General features: G+C 40.2%; 2 protein-coding genes across 3 annotated transcripts in view; both read right to left on the minus strand.

The window, feature by feature from the left end:
• Window positions 1-13,680, minus strand: part of atg7 (ATG7 autophagy related 7 homolog) — a 104,684-nt gene extending 91,004 nt beyond the window's left edge. For both annotated transcript variants that reach the window (XM_081357555.1, XM_081357554.1), the window contains exons 1-6: window positions 13,072-13,680; window positions 12,058-12,238; window positions 5,996-6,050; window positions 2,615-2,732; window positions 1,865-1,942; window positions 1,667-1,783 (exon numbers count right to left, since the gene is read on the minus strand). In XM_081357555.1, the coding sequence (XP_081213681.1) occupies window positions 1,667-1,783; window positions 1,865-1,942; window positions 2,615-2,732; window positions 5,996-6,050; window positions 12,058-12,211 (522 nt within the window). In that variant the 5' untranslated portion in view covers window positions 12,212-12,238; window positions 13,072-13,680. The remainder of the gene's footprint in view (window positions 1-1,666; window positions 1,784-1,864; window positions 1,943-2,614; window positions 2,733-5,995; window positions 6,051-12,057; window positions 12,239-13,071) is intronic.
• A 3,647-nt stretch (window positions 13,681-17,327) lies between these two features.
• On the minus strand, window positions 17,328-18,938 carry hrh1 (histamine receptor H1; the record flags this gene model as incomplete). The annotated part of the gene is made up of 1 exon (XM_081357637.1): window positions 17,328-18,938. One exon carries the CDS (start codon window positions 18,936-18,938, stop codon window positions 17,328-17,330), a length of 1,611 nt encoding a protein of 536 aa, XP_081213763.1.
• Window positions 18,939-21,065: the final 2,127 nt, after the last annotated feature.

Genomic DNA, 21,065 nt, shown 5'->3' on the forward strand with positions numbered 1-21,065 from the left:
TCACGCACACACACTGAGGCCACTCCCCCCCTCACATTGACACTGAGGCCACTCCCCCTCTCACACACACTGCATTGACCAGAGACAGAGAGGGTGGGGCGTAATTTCCTATGGAGACATCTCGTTTGTGTGTCACCCCCATCCACCCCCCCATTTAAACCATTCATGCGCTACAAGACAAAAGAGAACGCGCTGTCAGTGAATGTCCTCCTGACACACACACACACACACACACACACACACACACACACACACAATGCACAGAAAGACGTGCACCAGTATCGCACAGACAGCGCCAGTATCGAGTTCTCTTTCGCGCTTGAACGAACAATAACACATACATTTATGCCCAAATGTCCGTTTTGTCGAGTATCCTCACAAGAACAGTCTTAAATAAAATCTTGAATGAAAGTAAATAGTGAGAGAATGAGACGCTGAGATCCTGTCAGCAGCGGCTGGTCTTAAAGGGACAGCAGCCACTAATTCTCTGTCAGTAAAGTTAACCAAAGAACAAAGGGAACAGAGCAAATCACTCACTGCTCTTGACTAAAGAACATTTGAAGCTTTAATAAGGATTCATCTATATGTCATTTATAATTTATGCAGTGCGGACTGTTTGATAACCTTAATTAGTAATTAATAATTAGATTTCTGTATATTTCATACCTGTTAGACAGGATTATATGACATTTATTATGGGTTTATGTGAGGTTTGTTTTAAGTTCACTTCAATTAAAAGTTGTTATTTTTTTGAAGCCTAATAAATCTTTAAAATTTTGGGGAAAAAATTATCTCCATTGAGACATCAGTAGCTATATTAATATCAGTGAGACTGGCCTTCATTCATAAAAAGATGCCATTAAACAATTATTTACAATATACTGTCTTTATGTTGTTTCTACATTACAGTGGAAATTGAGTCTCACTTTATTTCAATTTTATTTACACACAAAACATTAATGGCTAACATTTTTGACTTTATAAAATTATTCTCTCAAGTCTTGGCTTCAATAAAAAAGTGAAAAATATTTTTCTTATACATAGTTTTGTAGTCTACTATTCTTTTTGGCAGAATTTATCATTAATCAATTTAATTATTTTCAAAATTATTTTTATTATTAATTATTTTGTATCACCATAGTCCCTAAAATGTATGTAAATGCAGGAAATGGGATACAAATTGAAAACATTTTCACCCATTTTATGTCACAATATTCCTCATTATAATAATTAATACGCAGAATAAAGGGGCGGGGCCTGGTTGAGTTAGTAGTGTGTTAATCTGGCGGTTATGGTAAGGGGAGGGACATTTCCCAAACACACTCGAAGCGCTCGACCAATCACAACACACTGCTCCAGCCGACCAATCAGAGCACAGTGTGCTTTTCAGAAGGAGGGGCTTCATAGAGACAGGAAGTAATCAGAGCGTTACTGACAGACTGGGAAGAGAGGAGCCGCAACAATGGAGAATATAAAAAAGGCAAAATAGATTTCTAAATACATCAGGCGTCTTGGGGCCTATATGATATTATGCATTCAAATAATCAACATTGCATTAGAAATTCTAATCAGCACATGCTTTCCATAATGCACTGACTAATGACTCATTATCCTTCACACAAAACCTCCTCGTCAGTAGTGTGTGTTCTCATGGTTGTCATCGCACCTGTCTGTCTGAGAAACTCTTCTCTAACGACAGCGGCTCCTGCACCAGCTGGACCCCCTCCAGGAAGCAAAGGGCAGGGAAGCAGAACCAATAATAGAAATGATATTTCTTCAGATCCTGGATCAACAAAAAGACCGGTCAGACACAAATGAAAAATGACAGGCCATTCATTTATAGGGACAGTGTTGGCATACAAACCGCAAATGTCAAGAGGATGAATTTGTTTAGGATTGAGGAGTCGTCCAACGCGGCGCCCGACTGAATAGCGCTCCAAATCTGTGAAGAAGAAGACATCATTATTAGAATTAATTGAGCTGACATTACCAGAAATAATTTCTAATGTAGTTTATGCAAGGGGTTCTCAATCTAGTAGATGCAACAGACCCCCATGTATGACCATTCTCACTCCGATCTTCTTCCTCAAATTGAAAAGGCAGCTTGTTATAGTCTAATCTGTGCCTCCAGGTTCATAATGAACTGAAAATATTTTAAAACTATTTTCCTATTTTTTTTTTTTTTTTTTTTTTACATTTTTACACAGTTTTTCCCTGAACATTTCCCATCTGAAAACCCCAGCTTTATGCAAATCCAATAGTACGAAATGTTGTGCATTTACACTGTGAAACACAAATTCACTAAACAATTGTATAACTTTTGAGCACAGAATTCAAAATTGAGTCATTGATCATTTTTTCCAGCACATAAAAATCTGACCGGGCTTTATTCGCTCAGCACTCAGCGCTAACTGTCCACTGCTATTATTAGCGTGTATATAAGAACGTGGGCGGCAAACACAATTGTATTAAGCAGATGACAGTCATTTATCAAATGCTGAAGAAGGATGTTCAGCATCCAGATGCGCAGTCAAAAGAAAGTGAATAATTAGTTTAGCGAGCACAGATAAAACACACACTATCAGCAGACGTAATTAATTACGAGCCGCTCCACCTCATCGGCTGCTTTATCCAGGAGCGCTTTCTTATCCGTGGATCTGAAGGCTTCCAGTGTGTTGGTGTTGTAGAGCGTTCCCGGAGCCGGACAGCAGCGAGCAGGAGTGGGTCCATCACTGAAACACAACAGTCATGCACTGCATCATTTACTTTTGGGTTAATTACACACATTATATGCAATATTTTATCATTATACGTGTGACAAGTAATATATACTATTTGCAGCCGTTATTTATTATATTCATTTTGTTTTGAAAAACTCTAAAAATTTGATGTGGTGCAAACATCAAATTGTTCAAAAAGTATTTCTGTTTGTATTAATATTTAATAATGATATTGATCAATTCATAAATATCACATATCATATGTTTTTTGGGGGGTTGCACCATAAGCATCAAGTTGTTAACATGCATCAATAAATGTTGAAATTAACATTAACTAAAATTAATAAATGCTGTAGAAGTGTTGTTTATTGTTAGATCATGTGAACTAAAGTAGTGCTGTTAAGAGATGGAACCTTATTTTAAATCAAATTAACTTATATAGTAATATTAGAAAAATTAAAGTCACTTATGTCTCAAAGTCTCTTCTGCTCACCAAGGCTGCGTTTACATGATCAAAAATACAGTAATATTGTGAAATATTATTACAAGTCAAAATAATCAGGGTTTTTTTGTAACATATTTTAAAATATAATTTATTCCTGTGATTTTAAGCAGCGAATCAGCATATTAGAGAAATGAAGCTGAAAATTCAGCTTTGCATCACGAATAAATGACTTTTAACTATATATTCACATAGAAAAAAGTTACTTTGAGTTGTAATAATATTTCACAATATTACTGTTTTTTGATAAAAAAAAATGCTGTCTTGAACATAAAAGAGCTGAAGAGACTTCTTTAAAGAAATATTCATTGTAGCTTTTATATACACTGCTCAAAAAAATAAAGGGAACGCTTAAACAACACAATGCAACTCCAAGTCAATCACACTTCTGTGAAATCAAACTGTCCACTTAGGAAGCAACACTGATTGACAATCAATTTCAAATGCTGTTGTGCAAATGGAATAGACAACAGGTTGAAATTATAGGTAATTAGCAAGACACCCCCAATAAAGGAGTGGTTCTGCAGGTGGTGACCACAGACCACTTCTCAGTTCCTATGCTTCCTGGCTGATGTTTTGGTCACTTTTGAATGCTGGCGGTGCTTTCACTCTAGTGGTAGCATGAGACGGAGTCTACAACCCACACAAGTGGCTCAGGTAGTGCAGCTCATCCAGGATGGCACATCAATGCGAGCTGTGGCTAGAAGGTTTGCTGTGTCTGTCAGCGTAGTGTCCAGAGCATGGAGGCGCTACCAGGAGACAGGCCAGTACATCAGGAGACGTGGAGGAGGCCGTAGGAGGGCAACAACCCAGCAGCAGGACCGCTACCTCCGCCTTTGTGCAAGGAGGAGCAGGAGGAGCACTGCCAGAGCCCTGCAAAATGACCTCCAGCAGGCCAGAAATGTGCATGTGTCTGCTCAAACGGTCAGAAACAGACTCCATGAGGGTGGTATGAGGGCCCGACGTCCACAGGTGGGGGTTGTGCTTACAGCCCAACACCGTGTAGTACGTTTGGCATTTGCCAGAGAACACCAAGATTGGCAAATTCGCCACTGGCGCCCTGTGCTCTTCACAGATGAAAGCAGGTTCACACTGATCACATGTGACAGACGTGACAGAGTCTGGAGACGCCATGGAGAACGTTCTGCTGCCTGCAACATCTGTGAAGAGCACAGGGCGCCAGTGGCAATTTTGCCAATCTTGGTGTTCTCTGGCAAATGCCAAACGTACTACACGGTGTTGGGCTGTAAGCACAACCCCCACCTGTGGACGTCGGGCCCTCATACCACCCTCATGGAGTCTGTTTCTGACCGTTTGAGCAGACACATGCACATTTGTGGCCTGCTGGAGGTCCTTTTGCAGGGCTCTGGCAGTGCTCCTCCTGCTCCTCCTTGCACAAAGGCGGAGGTAGCGGTCCTGCTGCTGGGTTGTTGCCCTCCTACGGCCTCCTCCACGTCTCCTGATGTACTGGCCTGTCTCCTGGTAGCGCCTCCATGCTCTGGACACTACGCTGACAGACACAGCAAACCTTCTAGCCACAGCTCGCATTGATGTGCCATCCTGGATGAGCTGCACTACCTGAGCCACTTGTGTGGGTTGTAGACTCCGTCTCATGCTACCACTAGAGTGAAAGCACCGCCAGCATTCAAAAGTGACCAAAACATCAGCCAGGAAGCATAGGAACTGAGAAGTGGTCTGTGGTCACCACCTGCAGAACCACTCCTTTATTGGGGGTGTCTTGCTAATTACCTATAATTTCAACCTGTTGTCTATTCCATTCGCACAACAGCATTTGAAATTGATTGTCAATCAGTGTTGCTTCCTAAGTGGACAGTTTGATTTCACAGAAGTGTGATTGACTTGGAGTTACATTGTGTTGTTTAAGTGTTCCCTTTATTTTTTTGAGCAGTGTATATATATATCTCTGTGTGTGTGTGTGTGTGTGTGTGTGTGTGTACAGCGGGGGAAATAAGTATTGAACACGTCATCATTTTTCTCAGTAAATATATTTCCAAAGGTGCTATTGACATGAAATTTTCACCAGATGTTGGTAACAACCCAAGTAAGCCATACATACAAAGAAACAAACAAAAATAAGTTCAGAAATTAAGTTATGTGTAATAATGTGAAATGACACAGGGAAAAAGTATTGAACACATGAAGAAAGGGAGGTGCAAAAAGGCATGGAAAGCCAAGACAACTGCTGAAAACTTACAGTAATTAAAAAGCAATCCAGCCCCCTGTTAGTGGAAATTAATAACAGCTGGTTCAGTCCCAAATGATGGCCTACAAAAAGGTCTCATTGCTAAGGTGTCACACAAGACACATCTCATGATGGGTAAAAGCAAAGAGCTGTCTCAAGACCTTCGCAACCTAATTGTTCCAACACATAATGATGGCATTGGTTATAGGCGCCATTCTAATCTTCTGAATGGTCCAGTGAGCGCTGTTGGGGCCATAATACGGAAGTGGAAAGACAATAATTTCACCATAAATTTGCCTCGACCAGTGCTCCTCGCAAGATTTCTGATAGAGGAGTGAAAAGAATAATCAGAAGAGTTATATGAGGTCAGCTTTGCCAGACTTCGGCGCTGCCTGTGCAATTACTCACCCATCATAAATGTTAAATTAATCCTACTGAAACAATCCTTAAGGATTTAATTGGCAAGAAAAAATAACTAATTTCACAAGTAACAGACGTGATATTGGAGCCATTATCCAAGGCTTTGAGAATAACCAACTACATTACATGCTTAAAATATGCAAAACTTACGCTTCAAATGCGCTGAACTCCAGTGTCAAGCGTGTCGGCAAGCCATCAGGATCTCCTGCAATATATCACAAAACATCTGCATTATATCACTGCTTAAAGGTGCATTACGTATTCTCAGTCACTTTCGGCTGTGGAATGAACAAATTAATCATCTGTGGCACAGTATTGCTACGGCATCTGTAATTCAACACTTTTGCATGATGTGTCAGTATAAATCCAAGAGAAAATGCCAGATTGGTTGTTTGGGAAGTGTAAGTGAAACACAAAGGTGTTCAGAAAAGCACACTACTAATCTATTAATATTTCCTGCGGTGTTCAGCATGTAGATTGTGTGCAGAATGTATATGTTTTTTATGCATGCTAAGCTGCACGATTGACCATTAAAAGATCGCGATCTGGATTCAAACACACACATGATCTTATTCCTAAATAACAGTGATTTGGCTCTGTCTATTAAAGCTTTGATAAGTCGGATCACAGTGAACATTCAGATCTTCTGATCCAGAGAGAGCCGTTGTCATTTCAACACACAGTTTCATTAATTTTGTCTTACAATCATTCAGATTATCACAGAAGTACTGAGAGAAAAGTTTATAGTTCAGATATAAACACTGATGTCTACGGTAGAGATCAAAAATAAATTTACATCGTTACACCAGTAGGTGGCGACAAGTGACTGATAACATTTTTATTGTCATTGAATCATTCATTCAAGAGATTTGTTCAAAAACGCTGATTCATCCAGTAATGAAACAAGTGAAGACTTTATGGGCCCTATTTTAACGATCTGAAACGCAAGTAACTTTGTGGGCGGATCTCGGCGCTGTTGCTATTATACCGGCGGGATAAATGACTCTTGCGCCCGACGCAAATCTAAAATGTGTTGGTCTGAAGTCGCTTCATTACTCATAGGTGTGGTTTGGGCGTAACGTGAAATAAACCAATCAGAGCGTCATCTCACATTCCCTTTAAGAGCAGGCGCGCTTGTTCCATGGCGGATTGCTATTATAACAGCGGATTTGCCAGGAGCGGTTCACAGCCGAGGAGACCGGCGTTCTCGTCAGGGCCGTAAAACACAGAGAAGTGACATTGGGGATGGAGAAACACACCCAGATTAGCTTCGCTTAAACAGGCGTATGATAATTTGGGTAAATGTGTAAGCTAGATTTATGCCTATTTGTCCACATCTTCATGGACACAACAATGATTTCCCTCGTGTGGAATATTTTTCCTTGTAATAATGTATGGTTTGCAAAAATGTGAACTGCGTCTGTGTAGATGACCTAGAAACCTGGGTGTGCTCTTTGATACCAATCTTTCATTTGAAAGTCACGTGTCTAGTATCTGTAAAACCGCATTTTTCCATCTTAAAAATATATCTAAATTACGCCATATGCTCTCTTTGACAAATGCAGAACAATTAGTTCATGCGTTCATGACCTCAAGGCTAGATTATTGTAATGCTCTACTGGGTGGTTGCCCTACACGCTTAATAAACAAACTACAGCTGGTTCAAAACGGAGCAGCTCGAGTTCTTACCAGAACCAGGAAGTATGACCATATTAGCCCGGTTCTGTCAACACTGCACTGGCTCCCTATTAAACATTGTATACATTTTAAAATATTGCTGATCACTTACAAAGCACTAAATGGTTTAGCAACACAACACTTGAGTGAGCTCTTAACACAGTTTAGTCCTTCACGTCTATTGCGATCTCAAAATTCCGGCCAGTTGATAATACCTAGAATATCAAAATCGACTGCTGGCGGTAGATCCTTTTCCTATTTAGCACCAAAACTCTGGAACAGCCTTCCTACCATTGTCCGGGAAGCAGACACACTCTGTCAGTTCAAAGCTAGATTAAAGACACATCTCTTTGACCTAGCATTCACATAACACATTATAGACTTCTATAATTCAATGTTATGCTGCATAGATTAGGTCAGCCGGAACTGGGAACACTTCCCATAAATCCTGACGTACTCGTTACATCATGAGAAGAATGGCGTCTACGCTAATTTTAGTGTCTTTGTTTATCCCGAGGTTTTCCCGCAGCCTGCCGGATCCAGGCCGTATCCAGATCTGATGAAGGACCTTCGCCTGGACCGATGACAACGCAGTGCTGAAGTGCCAGCTAGTCTCTCCCTATGGAGGATCCCTTTATCACTCTACAGATAAAGTGTTGTCGGGAAACTCAATTTGCGTATCTACCCCGAATTGATGAAATAAAATAAAATAAAATTCTGTATCAAAAATTATAAGGAAACGCCAGTACTTTGTTAAGGCTTGGTTTGTAGGGAATTCCAAACCTGCGCACATATATTCAAACGCACATAACTATAGAACCAATTCTTGATGCGCATGTGAACGCCATCAGCGTTTCTCACAGGTTCACGTTTAAAGTCTGTGTAGAGAGAATGGTGTCGTCTTAGCGGCCCCTAATTTAATAACAAATGATCATTGCGATGGAAGCGAATCAATCAAAACTAACTTTAGCTGGAAAATAACTTTATTAAAGAACCGCTATAAAGCCAAAACAATCTCTGTTACCTTAAATTATACGTTTATCTCTGTAAAGCTGCTTTGAAACAATCTACATTGTTAAAAGCGCTATATAAATGAAGATGACTTGACATGAGAGAAGCAAAGTGTGTGTGTGTTGTGCACACGCTACGTTATGGCCAAGCATGCGCCCTTAAAACAGCATCTGAATAACGCGCACTGACTTTAGACGAGGTTTCTCCTGGTCTGTGGAGGAATTGTTTTCTGAAACTGCAAAATAGCACCAGGGAACGTTTGCGCCGGAACACGCCTCCTCTCTTCGCTGAACCGCCCCCGGGAGCGCAAGTTCATTCCCTAATTTACCGACGTGCGTCTGTGGAGGGAAAAGTCTGCTGTGCGTCGGGTGCAAAATAGGAATGAAACATGCGTCGCTGTACAGAGTCAATTACGCTGGGTGCAAGATAGGACCCTGTGAGTCATTGAATCATTCATTCAAATTGATTAAAAAAAATTAAATGTTTTAAATAGACTTTAAATAGACAATTAACATTTTATCAGAACATTTAGTAAATTACGTTGTTTTGTTTAGTTCAGAACCACAAAAAAAGTGTGATTCTCAATTTATCCAGAATCGTGCAGCTCTAATCCCTGAATGACCTTCTGCATTTATCAAAACCACACTATCGCTCCATCTTAAACACAGCTGATGTTTTCAGAAAGGAATCTGCTTGTTTCCGGGTCCAAACGCTCTTTCAGACGCCAGAAACAAACAGCAAACGTTGCTAATACACACTCACTGTGTGCTGTAATACAACCACAATATATCATCATCCTAACCTTTAACTCCATACCAAAATCTCAGATAGCCAGACAGTGACTCATCTTTTATGAATCTTTCAAATGTTTATTTCTGCGACGCTGTGAGAGACTGTAGTGTAAACCGAGTTTTAATAAGCTTGGACCCAGAAACTGTATTCCTTACATCAGTAAGTCACCATGAAATCAACATTGACAGTTCTCGTTATTATATGGAATATTGCAGTGTTTATTATAAATGATTTATCAGTGCACATCATTATTGTTTTAAAGTCCCCCTGTGGTCAACAATTTCATCCCTTAAAACTCATCTTTGATCATCAAAATGACATATTTAAATGTTTTTTCCCTTAAAGGGGTCATATAATGCCATTTTTGTACAAGCTAATATGATTCTTTAGGTTCTAAATTAAAAGTTTGTAATATACTTTAATTAAAAATTCTAATTAGTATTGTAAGAAAACACTCATTTTACCTGGTCAAAAACAGCTCTGTTTTCAGCACGCCGTTTAAGTGCATGTGTCTTTAAATGATAATGAGCTCTGCTGACCCCGCCCCTCTGTTCTGTGCGTACACCGTTTGTAACACAATAACACAATAATCATAACGCGTTGTTCATTATAAACGTGGGATTATGAATTATATTGAGAACGTCGTACATAGAAAACATGCCATAATGTACCCTGAGTGTAAACAGCCGCATTCATCGTGAAGCGTGCAAGCGATTTGCAAAGATCAGTACAAATATTAATATAAAGGTTAATAAAACGTTACACTCACTTCTTCTTCTGGAGGTTCAGCAGGAACACGAATAGTTGGTATCGATCCTTTTTTCAGGAGCAGCTTCTTAGCAAAACCAGCTTTACTGACCCTCGTTTGTTAATCAGTCTGGTGAAATGATTTGCGCAAACATGAAACAATTGACGTTGATCGTGGGGAATATTCCCTTCGAAAACAAACTCAGCCACTGCGTCTTCAGCGGTTCGGATTCAGGAACATCAAAATGATGCTGTGTTCCTTATTACACCCAAGAACAGAACACCACAATCGCTTAGACGCCATTCTGCTCATAGACAGTGCTCCAGCGTATCAACAATGACGCGCGGACTATGATGATTGACAGCTCGCTCACGAGCGAGGACGGGACTGTGTTGAAACGCTGCTGTCAATCACAAATCGTGGGAGGGGCGCCCGACCGTGTGACGTCACTAGGTCGAACGGCTTGATTTTAGAGATTGGAAAACATATAAGGAGATTAAAAAAAAAACACTGGATGGATTTTTATCATTTTATGATGGTTGTGTACAGGCACTGCCAACACACATTTCAGTACAATCAACTTGTAAAAGTGCATGTACCATTATATGACCCCTTTAAAAAAAATGCCTTAAAATATCTTGAATGTAACTCGACACCCTCGCCTCATTTAGTATGCGCAGTTCTATGAATATGCAAATGAGCCCCGCCTCCACTCACTCAGCTCAGAGATCCACTGGTTGACGATCACACGTTGATCTGATTGGTTACAAGGTAGTTTGTGACGTCAGAAACACCAGCGATTTCAAAGCGTGTTTTTGAGACTGTCTTTGGTTCACTGCAGTTTTAAGGAGGAAATACTCAGCAATGCTGTCGACTTATGAATTTACACATGGTGTGTCTTAAAGCAGATTAAAAACACCACATAGACACATAAACAACATTAAAAGCTGGATTTTCATCTATAAAATTCTTTTCATCATTAAATTTGAAATTCGATTATGAGAAAGGTTTCTACATTATTACTAAAACAAAACACCTATTTCACCATACAAACATTATTTATTATTTTTTATACAGCAGTTAGTTCTAGTTCTCGACTCTGATTGGCTGAGAGTCTTATCTAGCCGAGCGATATACTACTAATATCACACGGAAACCGTCTCACAGTGTGTATCACTCCGCATGTTTCTGCCGGATCTACACTGGCAGCATTTCTCACAGAAAGCGTCAATGGTGGAGGAGAAAACTCACTGTATTTTTTCAAATACTACCGTTATCGTGCCACATAATGGAGTTTTTTAGGCGAGAATGCAGTTGTTTAGACCTCATATGCAATTTTAGTTGCTTTCAGAGATGCGAGCTCCAGCACATTAGCGCTCATATACTTCAGATTGATTTTCGTCTAAGTGGAAGCTCTCTTGGCTGCATATCAGGCTCATAATTATATGGCTGAGGTCCGTCCTACGAGTAAACATGAACAATTTCCTCAGTGTCCGAACTATCATTGCGATCCATTGCTTTCGTATTTTGGTATTGTTTGCGGAAGTAAAATTCTCACCAAAACGACTCCAGAAGCCTTAATAGCGTATTTATAAGTATATATTTAAAGACAATCTAGTTCATTGACTCACTGGGGGCTCTAAGCTGCAATATGCCCGTTAAAGCACATTAAACACACCACACAGACACATAAACACCATTAAAAGCTGGATTTTCACCACAGGGGGACTTTAAATTCATGTTCCCTCATAATCTTCAATCAGAATAAGTTCCTCTTGCAGCATCTCTTCTCTTCTCTGATGATGTGGGCGGGGCTTTAACCTGTCACTCACATGAGATCAGCCAATAGCAAACCACAACCAGCCAATCAATTCCCCACAGACACAATCAAGCCCCGCCCACATTTGTTCTTGTTCCAGAAGCGTTTCTCTCAGATATACGACACAATAGAGAAGAAAAGACCAGCGAAACCTCCCACACTCACCGTTATAGTAATAGCCTTTGATGTTTTTGGGGCTTTCGTCTAAGTGGTAGTCGTTGAGCTTCTTCTGGGTGAGTTGATGCCAGAATCCGGCCTCCAGGGCGCTGGAGAACGGGGAAAACTGCAGTTTCGGGGCGGCCGTCGATCCAGCTGCCATCAGGACTGATGTTTGATTCTTCACACACTGCCATAAGAGACAAGACGCAGGGAAATGAGACTGAATAATGCACATACAAATATTCTGCCCTGATTTGAAATATATATATTTATTATAATAAAACAAAAGTCCCCCTGTGGTGAAGATCCAGCTTTTAATGTTGTTTATGTGTCTATGTGGTGTTTTTAATCTGCTTTAAGACAAACCATGTGTACATTCATAAGTCGACACCATTGCTGAGTATTTTCTCCTTAAAATTGCAGTGAATGTTTTTCACTAAACATTTTAATATGTCATTTTGGTGATCACAGATGAGTTTTAAGGGATAAAATTATTAACTATAGAGGGGGACTTTAAGGACAAGATTCTAATGTACAGTGATAGCATGACAAGAATATATTGGATACATCAAAATAAAATAAAGTAAAATATACTCTTAAAATATGATCCTCAATTCTCTTAGCCTGATATTATTTTCTTATAATAACACATTTAAATTCCTGTTAGATTCGAAATGTGGAAGTAATGAAAAAGTAGTTCCCATTTTCTCACTTCAACAGGCTTGTCTGTCTATATGAATAAGACATTTAATGTTGTACTAATCTGACAACACGTCTATACAACTTGTCAACATAATAAAAGTACATTCAGAGTTCTTTAGTATTGTAATGTCAGTAAATACTGTCTGCTTCGTTAAAAAGCATTGCGTCTCTTTCAGTGTGTGTTTGTTTGTTTGTTTTAACACACTGCAGTAAACAGCACGATATTTGACATATATGATCTGTGACAATTATTGTCATGTAAATGATAAACACAGAGTAAAAGCAGCAACTAATACATAGCATGGAAACATCACTTACCAGACAAACACTTCCTGGTTGATGTCATGTGATCACGGTCATCCCACACGCATGCGCAGTTGGTTTGTTTTGGTATTGCAAAAGAGCTTACAAATGACTTAACGTTTATTTAATAATACGCAAATCGACAGCATTAAATACGTGGTGCAGTTTTCGCTGGTGTAACGACCTTGAAATGCTTTATCTTCAACATTTTGACATCTTTAAAACAATGCTCAGTGTTTAACCGAAGAACAATGTTAGCAGACACGCTTTTCTGCTAAATGTTTCAAAGCGTCATATTATCCCGCATTTATAAACAATGAGAAAATGTAGGCGAATAACGTTACGAGCTGCTTACACACGCTTTAGATGACCGACAAACCTCTTAAGGAGAGTGTCCAAAAAGAGTCTTATGGTGCCAAAACCATCGAATAAAAGACAAAACCCCAAAACAAAAGGAAAACACAGACAAGTAGACAAGAAAACACGGACAGAAACTTATAAACGCTGTTCCGTTTCATTGTTAACCCTTTGAAAGATGAATGAGCTGGTTTGTCATGTGCACAGCAGACAGTGACCGAGCCAGAAAAACCAGCTGATGCCTCAGATCTACTGCCACACTGACTCAACAAGCTTTCCTCAGATCTGCTTTATAACAGCTCGTTTCCTTCGCCAAAGAAAAACATACAAAAGTATTTGCGGCATTTCCCCCTCCAAATTATGAGCTTACATCTTGCAATTTTGATAATATAAGAATTAGCCATTTTGATAAAATCAGAATTCTGATTTTATATCTCACAATTCTGACTTTTTTTATAGCTCTCAAATGCAAGGTACAAACTCGTAATCCTGGGCTTTATCCTTTGGAATTCTAAGCTCACATCTCGCAGAAACTCTTTCAAACAAGAGTTCACAAAACAAGAAAGCTTATAAAAACAATAAATATGTTGAAACTTTTTAAACTCGTGTAGCCTAACTGCCCTAATATTATATAGGCCACTGTACCACTTTTTATTCCAGTATTTATTTTAATTTTATATATTATAATTTGTTTTACATACATGTTCATTTTAAATTTTAGTTGTTATTCTTTGTTTTGCATAATCTGAACTGTACCACAGTGCCTTGTATTTGTCTTGTACTTTTTGCATTCTTGTCTAGGCTAAATAAAAAATAAAAAAGTTCACATCTCACAATTCTGTCTTTTTCCCCGTCATGGAATAACAAGATAAAAAAATATATGATTTGTGACTTTTTTCTCGTAATTGTGAGTTTACATCTTGCAATCCTGACTTTTTCTCTGAATGTTAATTAACATCTCTCAATTCAGATTTATTTTTTCCTCCGAATTTTGAGTTTACATCTCGCAATCCGTACTTTTTTGGGGGGGAATTTTGAGTTGACATCTTGCAATTCAGATTTTTTATTTTCTTATGAGTTTATATCGTGCAAATTTGTCTTTTTTTTCTGGATTCTGAGTTTACATTTCGCAATTCTGATTTTTTTCCCCCTCAGAATTGTGAGTTTATGTAGTGCATTGTTTTTTTATTTTGAGTTTACGTCTTACAAGTTTTACTTTTTGAGTTTAAATCTTAGCTATATCTCACAACTGCAAGAAAACAGTCAGAATTGTGAAATAAAAAGTCAAAATGACCTTTTTCTTATTGCGTGGCAGAGACAAGCTTCCATGCTTCAGTCTCAGTGGAGACGAGCAGCGTCCAGCTTCTGTAGAGTTCATCAGGCTGTGATTATTATTAACTCCTAGGCTAATCTAAACGAGATGTGAATCCAGAAATTCAAATCACTTTTAGTGTAATGCTTTTGCAATGGAAGACAATCATCCAGGAATGTGGGATCACAAATAAATGATACAGATATGAAACTGTCAGTGTGAAGTTATCATTCTTAAACATTGCATGTTCACATTTAAAGAAATTTCTCAACTGGAAATGTTTCAATATTTCAATAAAGCAGTCTTTAGCACAAGATATAAAGTATGTTAATAATGTATAAACACAAGCTCATCTATCCAGTAAAGTCACACTTAAAAAAAAAGACAATAACCTTGCAGATCAAATAATACTTTTTAATGAATATTTCATAATATATATATATACACTATATAATAATAATGGAAATGTGTAATTTTTAATTGTTTAGGCGTCCAATATCTGTACATCACTGCACACACTTCTTGATTTTTGTTTCCATTATTTTAACGATTTATAAAAGTTGAATGACTGTCTCAGATTTCTGCGTGAAGTTTAAAGGTTGTTCAACGGGGACATAAGCTGTTTTCTGTGAATGTGTAGATTCAATCAGATTCAGATTCATTAGCCGCTACAGCGAAATAACTGGAAAAATATCCAAATGTCGCCTAAATAATAAAAAAAGAAATAATAATGAAATGTAAATGAATTAGTAAGATGATCATAATTTTTCAGTATTATACACACTGTGAGTATATTTTAGCACCGTTTATCCTCTGCTTTTGAGGTTTAGCAGAAACAGTGATGGACTTAATAAGCTTAATAGGTTCAGTTGATAGGAATTAAATTGCATTATATATCTAATGGACCTCATTTCCCATGTAAACTCCTACACAGACCTCAGAGAGCTGAATGCAGCAAGCATTTCTCCCAATAAAGATCCGCAATATTGGAAATAAAAGACATTCTACTTTAAAGAAAAGATTTTTATGGAAAGACCGGCAGTTTTGTTCAACCAATCATGAGGTTTAACAGAAAGTGACAGGCCCTATTGAGGGCTGGCAATGCGAACTGTTAGAAAAAAATGAAATATGAAAGAGACTAAGCATTGCAATTATTACTTGCATGTATAGGATAATTGCTTTCCCATAACTTGAAGCCTTTTAGTCCATTTGTATGTGATATAGAGGCAGTTTCACATGACCGTCTTACATTGTTCATCAACCAGAGGCATACATGTCTAAAAAAAGGTATAAAAAGGTTTAATGTCTTCACATTTTGCAGTTTAATCAAATAATGAGTTACATTAGATGTTGCAGTTCTGTTTAAATCATCACTCTGTCCATCATTTAAGTACTTTTTTTTATTAAAACAAAGATGAGTTGAAATGCATTGCACTGTAAATCAACCAGGAGTTCCATGAATACAGGAAATTTGTGGATATATACATAACATAGACCATCCTTTAGGTCGCACGCCATTCCCAACACACTTCATTATGGAATTCCACCTGTATGTATTTCCCAGCTCTATGAGGATAGTGTGCATTAGTGCCTGACCAAACTAGATTTAATTAAACTCCCTGTTAAATATGTATGCACTGCACATGCTACTGAAACATAATTAATGTCAGGGCATTTCCAGACAATATTCTACATTAAAGGTGTCCTAATATGTCCTTTCATGAAGTCTTAATGTTGTTTCCGGCTCTACTAGAACAGGTTTTCCTGCTTGAATGTTGATTATTCTCCTCATATTCTGCATTGTTGCGGCTCCTCTCTTCCCAGTCTGTCAGTAACGCTCTGTTTACTTCCTGTCTCTATGAAGCCCCTCCTTCTGAAAAGCACACTGTGCTCTGATTGGTCGGCTGGAGCAGTGTGTTGTGATTTGGCCGAGCACTTCGAGTGTGTTTGTGAAATGTCCCGCCCCTTACCATAACCACCAGTTTAACACACTACTAACTAACTCACCCAGGCCCCGCCCCTTTATTTTGCGCATGAATTATGCAAATGAGGAAGAAACTCAAGACTACACTGGAGGCGTTTCAGGCGTTCAGAAACACTGACACTGATATAGAGATGGTTGTTTTAATGAGCAACATGGTGCTTCAATACAACCAGTTTTAAAACACTGTATTGAAAACGTTTTAAATGTAATCTGATGCAGATTGCAGACGTGTCAAGCTGACACTCAGCAATAAATAACAAAATGGTAACACTTTACAATAATGATCATTAGTGAACTACAGTACATTAGTTAATGAACTGCACTTACACAGCATTCATTAATCTTTATGTTATTTTCAACATTTACTAATACTTTATTAAAATCTTGTAAACATTAGTTAATGCACCGTGAACTAACATGAACAAACAATGAACAGCTGTATTTGTATTAACTAACATTAACAAATACAGTAACAAAAGTATTGCTCATGGTTAGTTCGTATATTAAGTAATGAACCCTACTGTAAAGTGTTACCAATGAAATTGCTCTGTACTGACAAGATCACAAGCATGGCAGAACAACCGATGTACAAACATGTCACAAATGGATCAGATCTCCTTATCTATCAATATAAAAAATCTTTTTGAACACCCTTTTGAAGTTTTCATTGCACAGTGGGTATATGAAGGGATTGAGAGTGGAGTTGATGTACCCAAGCCAAATGGTGAACATATGAAGGTCGTGATGCACACAGGTCTCGCACAAGGCCATGACCATGAACGTGATGAAGTACGGGATCCAACACACCATGAACACACCGATGATGAAGCCCAGTTGCCGGGCGGCTTTACGCTCCTTGCGGATCCGCATGCTATGGATGCTCTGCTTGGACTGTTCGCAGAACTTCTGCCATGTTTGTTTCGCGGGAAGCGAATCGTTGGCGTTTAGCGGCGGGCTGTTCTCGGCCCACGGTGACGGTGGGGATGGAGGCGTGTTATGAGTATAACTGTGAGTGTCCACCGTCTGCTCACCCTCACTGATGTTCCCCACGGAGTTTGGCACTAGCACATTGCAGTCATTCACATTCATGAAGGTTTCGGTGCTGTTCTCCGGCTGCAGAAAGGCGAGAGATAAAGATGGCGGGCATTCGGCGATCGTTTCCCCATCATTATCGATCTGAAATGAACTTTCAGGCTCTTGAAATTCGCTCTTTCTAATGCGTTTCGAAAGTCTGAACATCGGTTTCTTCTTGTAGCAACTCTTCCTCTTCGTCTCAGACAAGGAATCAGGGTTGTCGTCATTATTGTTTCTCGGCTGTTCAAGACTGTATTGATCCAGAAGACCCTCGTTTTGAGAATACGCCTGATTCTCTCTCTCCGAGGCTTTGGTTAACTTTAACTGAAGTCCGTTCGCCAGAGTGTCATCCGCTTCGGTTTTCACCATGGGACCGGCAAAGTTCTCCCACTCCCTGTAATGATCCCGGACCGCGATGAAAATCTGCGAGTAGAACAGAAGCATTAGAAACGAAGGGATGTAGAAGTTAAGAATGGCGGTCAGAACTTTAAACCACGTCACTAAGCGAAAGTCCGTGTCGCACTGGTTCTCCAGTTCAGGTTTCCGATCGACCCGGGCAAACATCCGCCAGCCGAGGATAGGAACGATCCAAGTCATTGAGAGAAGCCACGCACTGCAAATCAACAGTGTTGCTCTCCCTCGTGTCCGGTACTTCAGATACTGTAATGGGTGTCGTACGGATCGGTACCTGTCCAAGCAGAGGATGAACAAACTGAAAATGGACGCCGTGCTCGCAACATAATCCATGACTAACCAGAACTGGCAAATAACGTGACCAAGCTTCCACTCGTCCTCCAGAAGGTACACCAGATTCAAAGGCATGACTGTGGCCCCGACTATAAGGTCTGCTATCGACAGGCTGACGATGTAGAGATTCCCAACCGTGTGTAAAGTCCGTTCCTTTCTCACGGCGAACAGGACCAGCAGGTTCATGATGACCGTCAGGAGGGACAGTGTCCCGAGGAGGATCCCCAGCACCGCATTGTTCATGTGATGGTGGAACGGGACAGACGTGTTCGTGAGAGTCGTGACGTTGGGCTCGGGGGGTTCGTGAAGGATCCGCTTGACTTGGCTGTTCGTGGCGGCGAGTATCGTAGTGGGCTCCATTGGGCAGTCCGACGTGTCACATGACGTCAAAGTTGTGAGAAAGCACATAGTCCCTTTGGGTTTTAAAATTCATATCCAAATGGGAGTTTCTGGAAAACAAAACCAAAGAGAAAGAATCAAAGTAGTTCATTGAATTATTGTGCGCACACTCTTAATAATAAAGGGGTTTTCACAGCGATTTCACATTTTTGGTTCCTCAAAGAACTTTCCCCTGACAGCAACATAGGGCCTGTTTACACCTGGTCACTTCATGTGTTTACTCAGAACGGATAGCTATCCGATCGTGAAAAAAACAGGTGTAAACGCCCTCCGAAACGCATTCGAGACAGATTTAAATTCGATCGCTCACTCCACATCAGGAGTTGGTCTGACGAAACTACAGTAGTATAAATGCATCTGGTTGTTGAAACCACATATGTAAATTTTACTCCTTCCAAAATGTTAGAAAATAAACGTGTGAGAGCGTTTTATAGGCTCTATGACATGATATAGCCAGATATTACGGCGCTACCGCAACACACATCACCGCAGATTAATCTCTTCAGCCAATACGCAGACCACAAATAAAACAGAGTAAGTCGCAGACGCTCAAAACACAATCATCTTCATTAAACGTAGTGAGACTAAATGATCTTACAGGGCTGTTGACGCGCTCTCTCCTTTTGCGGTATTTGATCCTGAAATTAGCTGATGATCAATAAAATGCGGCTCATATCTCTTGCTTTCGCTGACGTGAAGTCTGTTAAATCTGCATATAGCGCGGGAATTGAAGATCGGATTTATATCCGTTTTGAAGAGACACTTTTATGAGGGCAAGTGTAAACAGAACCGTTTTAACAAATTGAATAGCTATCCCATCAGTAAAAACGCATGAAATGATCAGGTGTAAACAGGCCCAGAGTATGTCGGCCCAGATCCGGCCCACATCCACACGTACCAGATGTGGGCCGGATCTGTGCCGACACAATGTTGCTGTCTGGGTTCCTTGAACTATGTTTTTCTTAAGGGAGTTTCAGATCCTGGTGCGTTTTCTCCCTTAAAGGAATAGTTCACTTAAAAATGAAAATTCGGTCATCATTTTCTCACCCTCGACTTGTTTCAAACCTGTGTGAATTTCTTTCTTCTGCTATTCCTTTAAGGCATATATGAACACGGCAATCACACTCAGATCTGCACCAAAACAATCACTCCGAGATCGCCTGGACAAGGCCTGATCGAAAACAAACTCAAGGGCGTTTCGTTTGAGGTGAGAAAGCAATCCGACCCAACGGACCATCATAATTCATAACGGGAAATGTGTTCGCATGTGAGACGACAGCAACAGATAAAGTCACAACATGCTCGCGGTCGCAGAGCGAACTTGACGCAGAAGAAACTCCGACCAATTAGGGACTGTTTATACGACACCGCTTTCAACTAAAAACGTAAAACTTTTTATGTGTTTTGGCTGTTCATTTACACGACAACAGCGTTTTGGATGCATGAAAACGCAAACTTTGAAAACGGGTTTCAAAGTGCAAGTTTTTGAAAATGGTCTCCGTGTAAACAACAAAAAACGTAAGAGAACAGAGAATGTCTAATAAGGGGAGAAGTTCCACTCTCAGTAAACTTCCGGCTTCTGAACTGCAGTTCCACTCTGGCTCCACATGAGGGCGCTCACAGGACGAGTGCAGTTCCACTCTGGCTCCACATGAGGGCGCTCATAGGACGAGTGCAGTTCCACTCTGGCTCCATATGAGGGCGCTCACAGGACGAGTGCAGTTCCACTCTGGCTCCACATGAGGGCGCTCACAGGACGAGTGCAGTTCCACTCTGGCTCCATATGAGGGCGCTCACAGGACGAGTGCAGTTCCACTCTGGCTCCATATGAGGGCGCTCACAGGACGAGTGCAGTTCCACTCTGGCTCCATATGAGGGCGCTCACAGGACGAGTGCAGTTCCACTCTGGCTCCATATGAGGGCGCTCACAGGACGAGTGCAGTTCCACTCTGGCTCCATATGAGGGCGCTCACAGGACGAGTGCAGTTCCACTCTGGCTCCACATGAGGGCGCTCACAGGACGAGTGCAGTTCCACTCTGGCTCCATATGAGGGCGCTCACAGGACGAGTGCAGTTCCACTCTGGCTCCATATGAGGGCGCTCACAGGACGAGTGCAGTTCCACTCTGGCTCCATA

Source organism: Scardinius erythrophthalmus (genome assembly GCF_964197995.2).
Source record: "Scardinius erythrophthalmus genome assembly, chromosome: 25".
NCBI lineage: Eukaryota > Metazoa > Chordata > Actinopteri > Cypriniformes > Leuciscidae > Scardinius > Scardinius erythrophthalmus.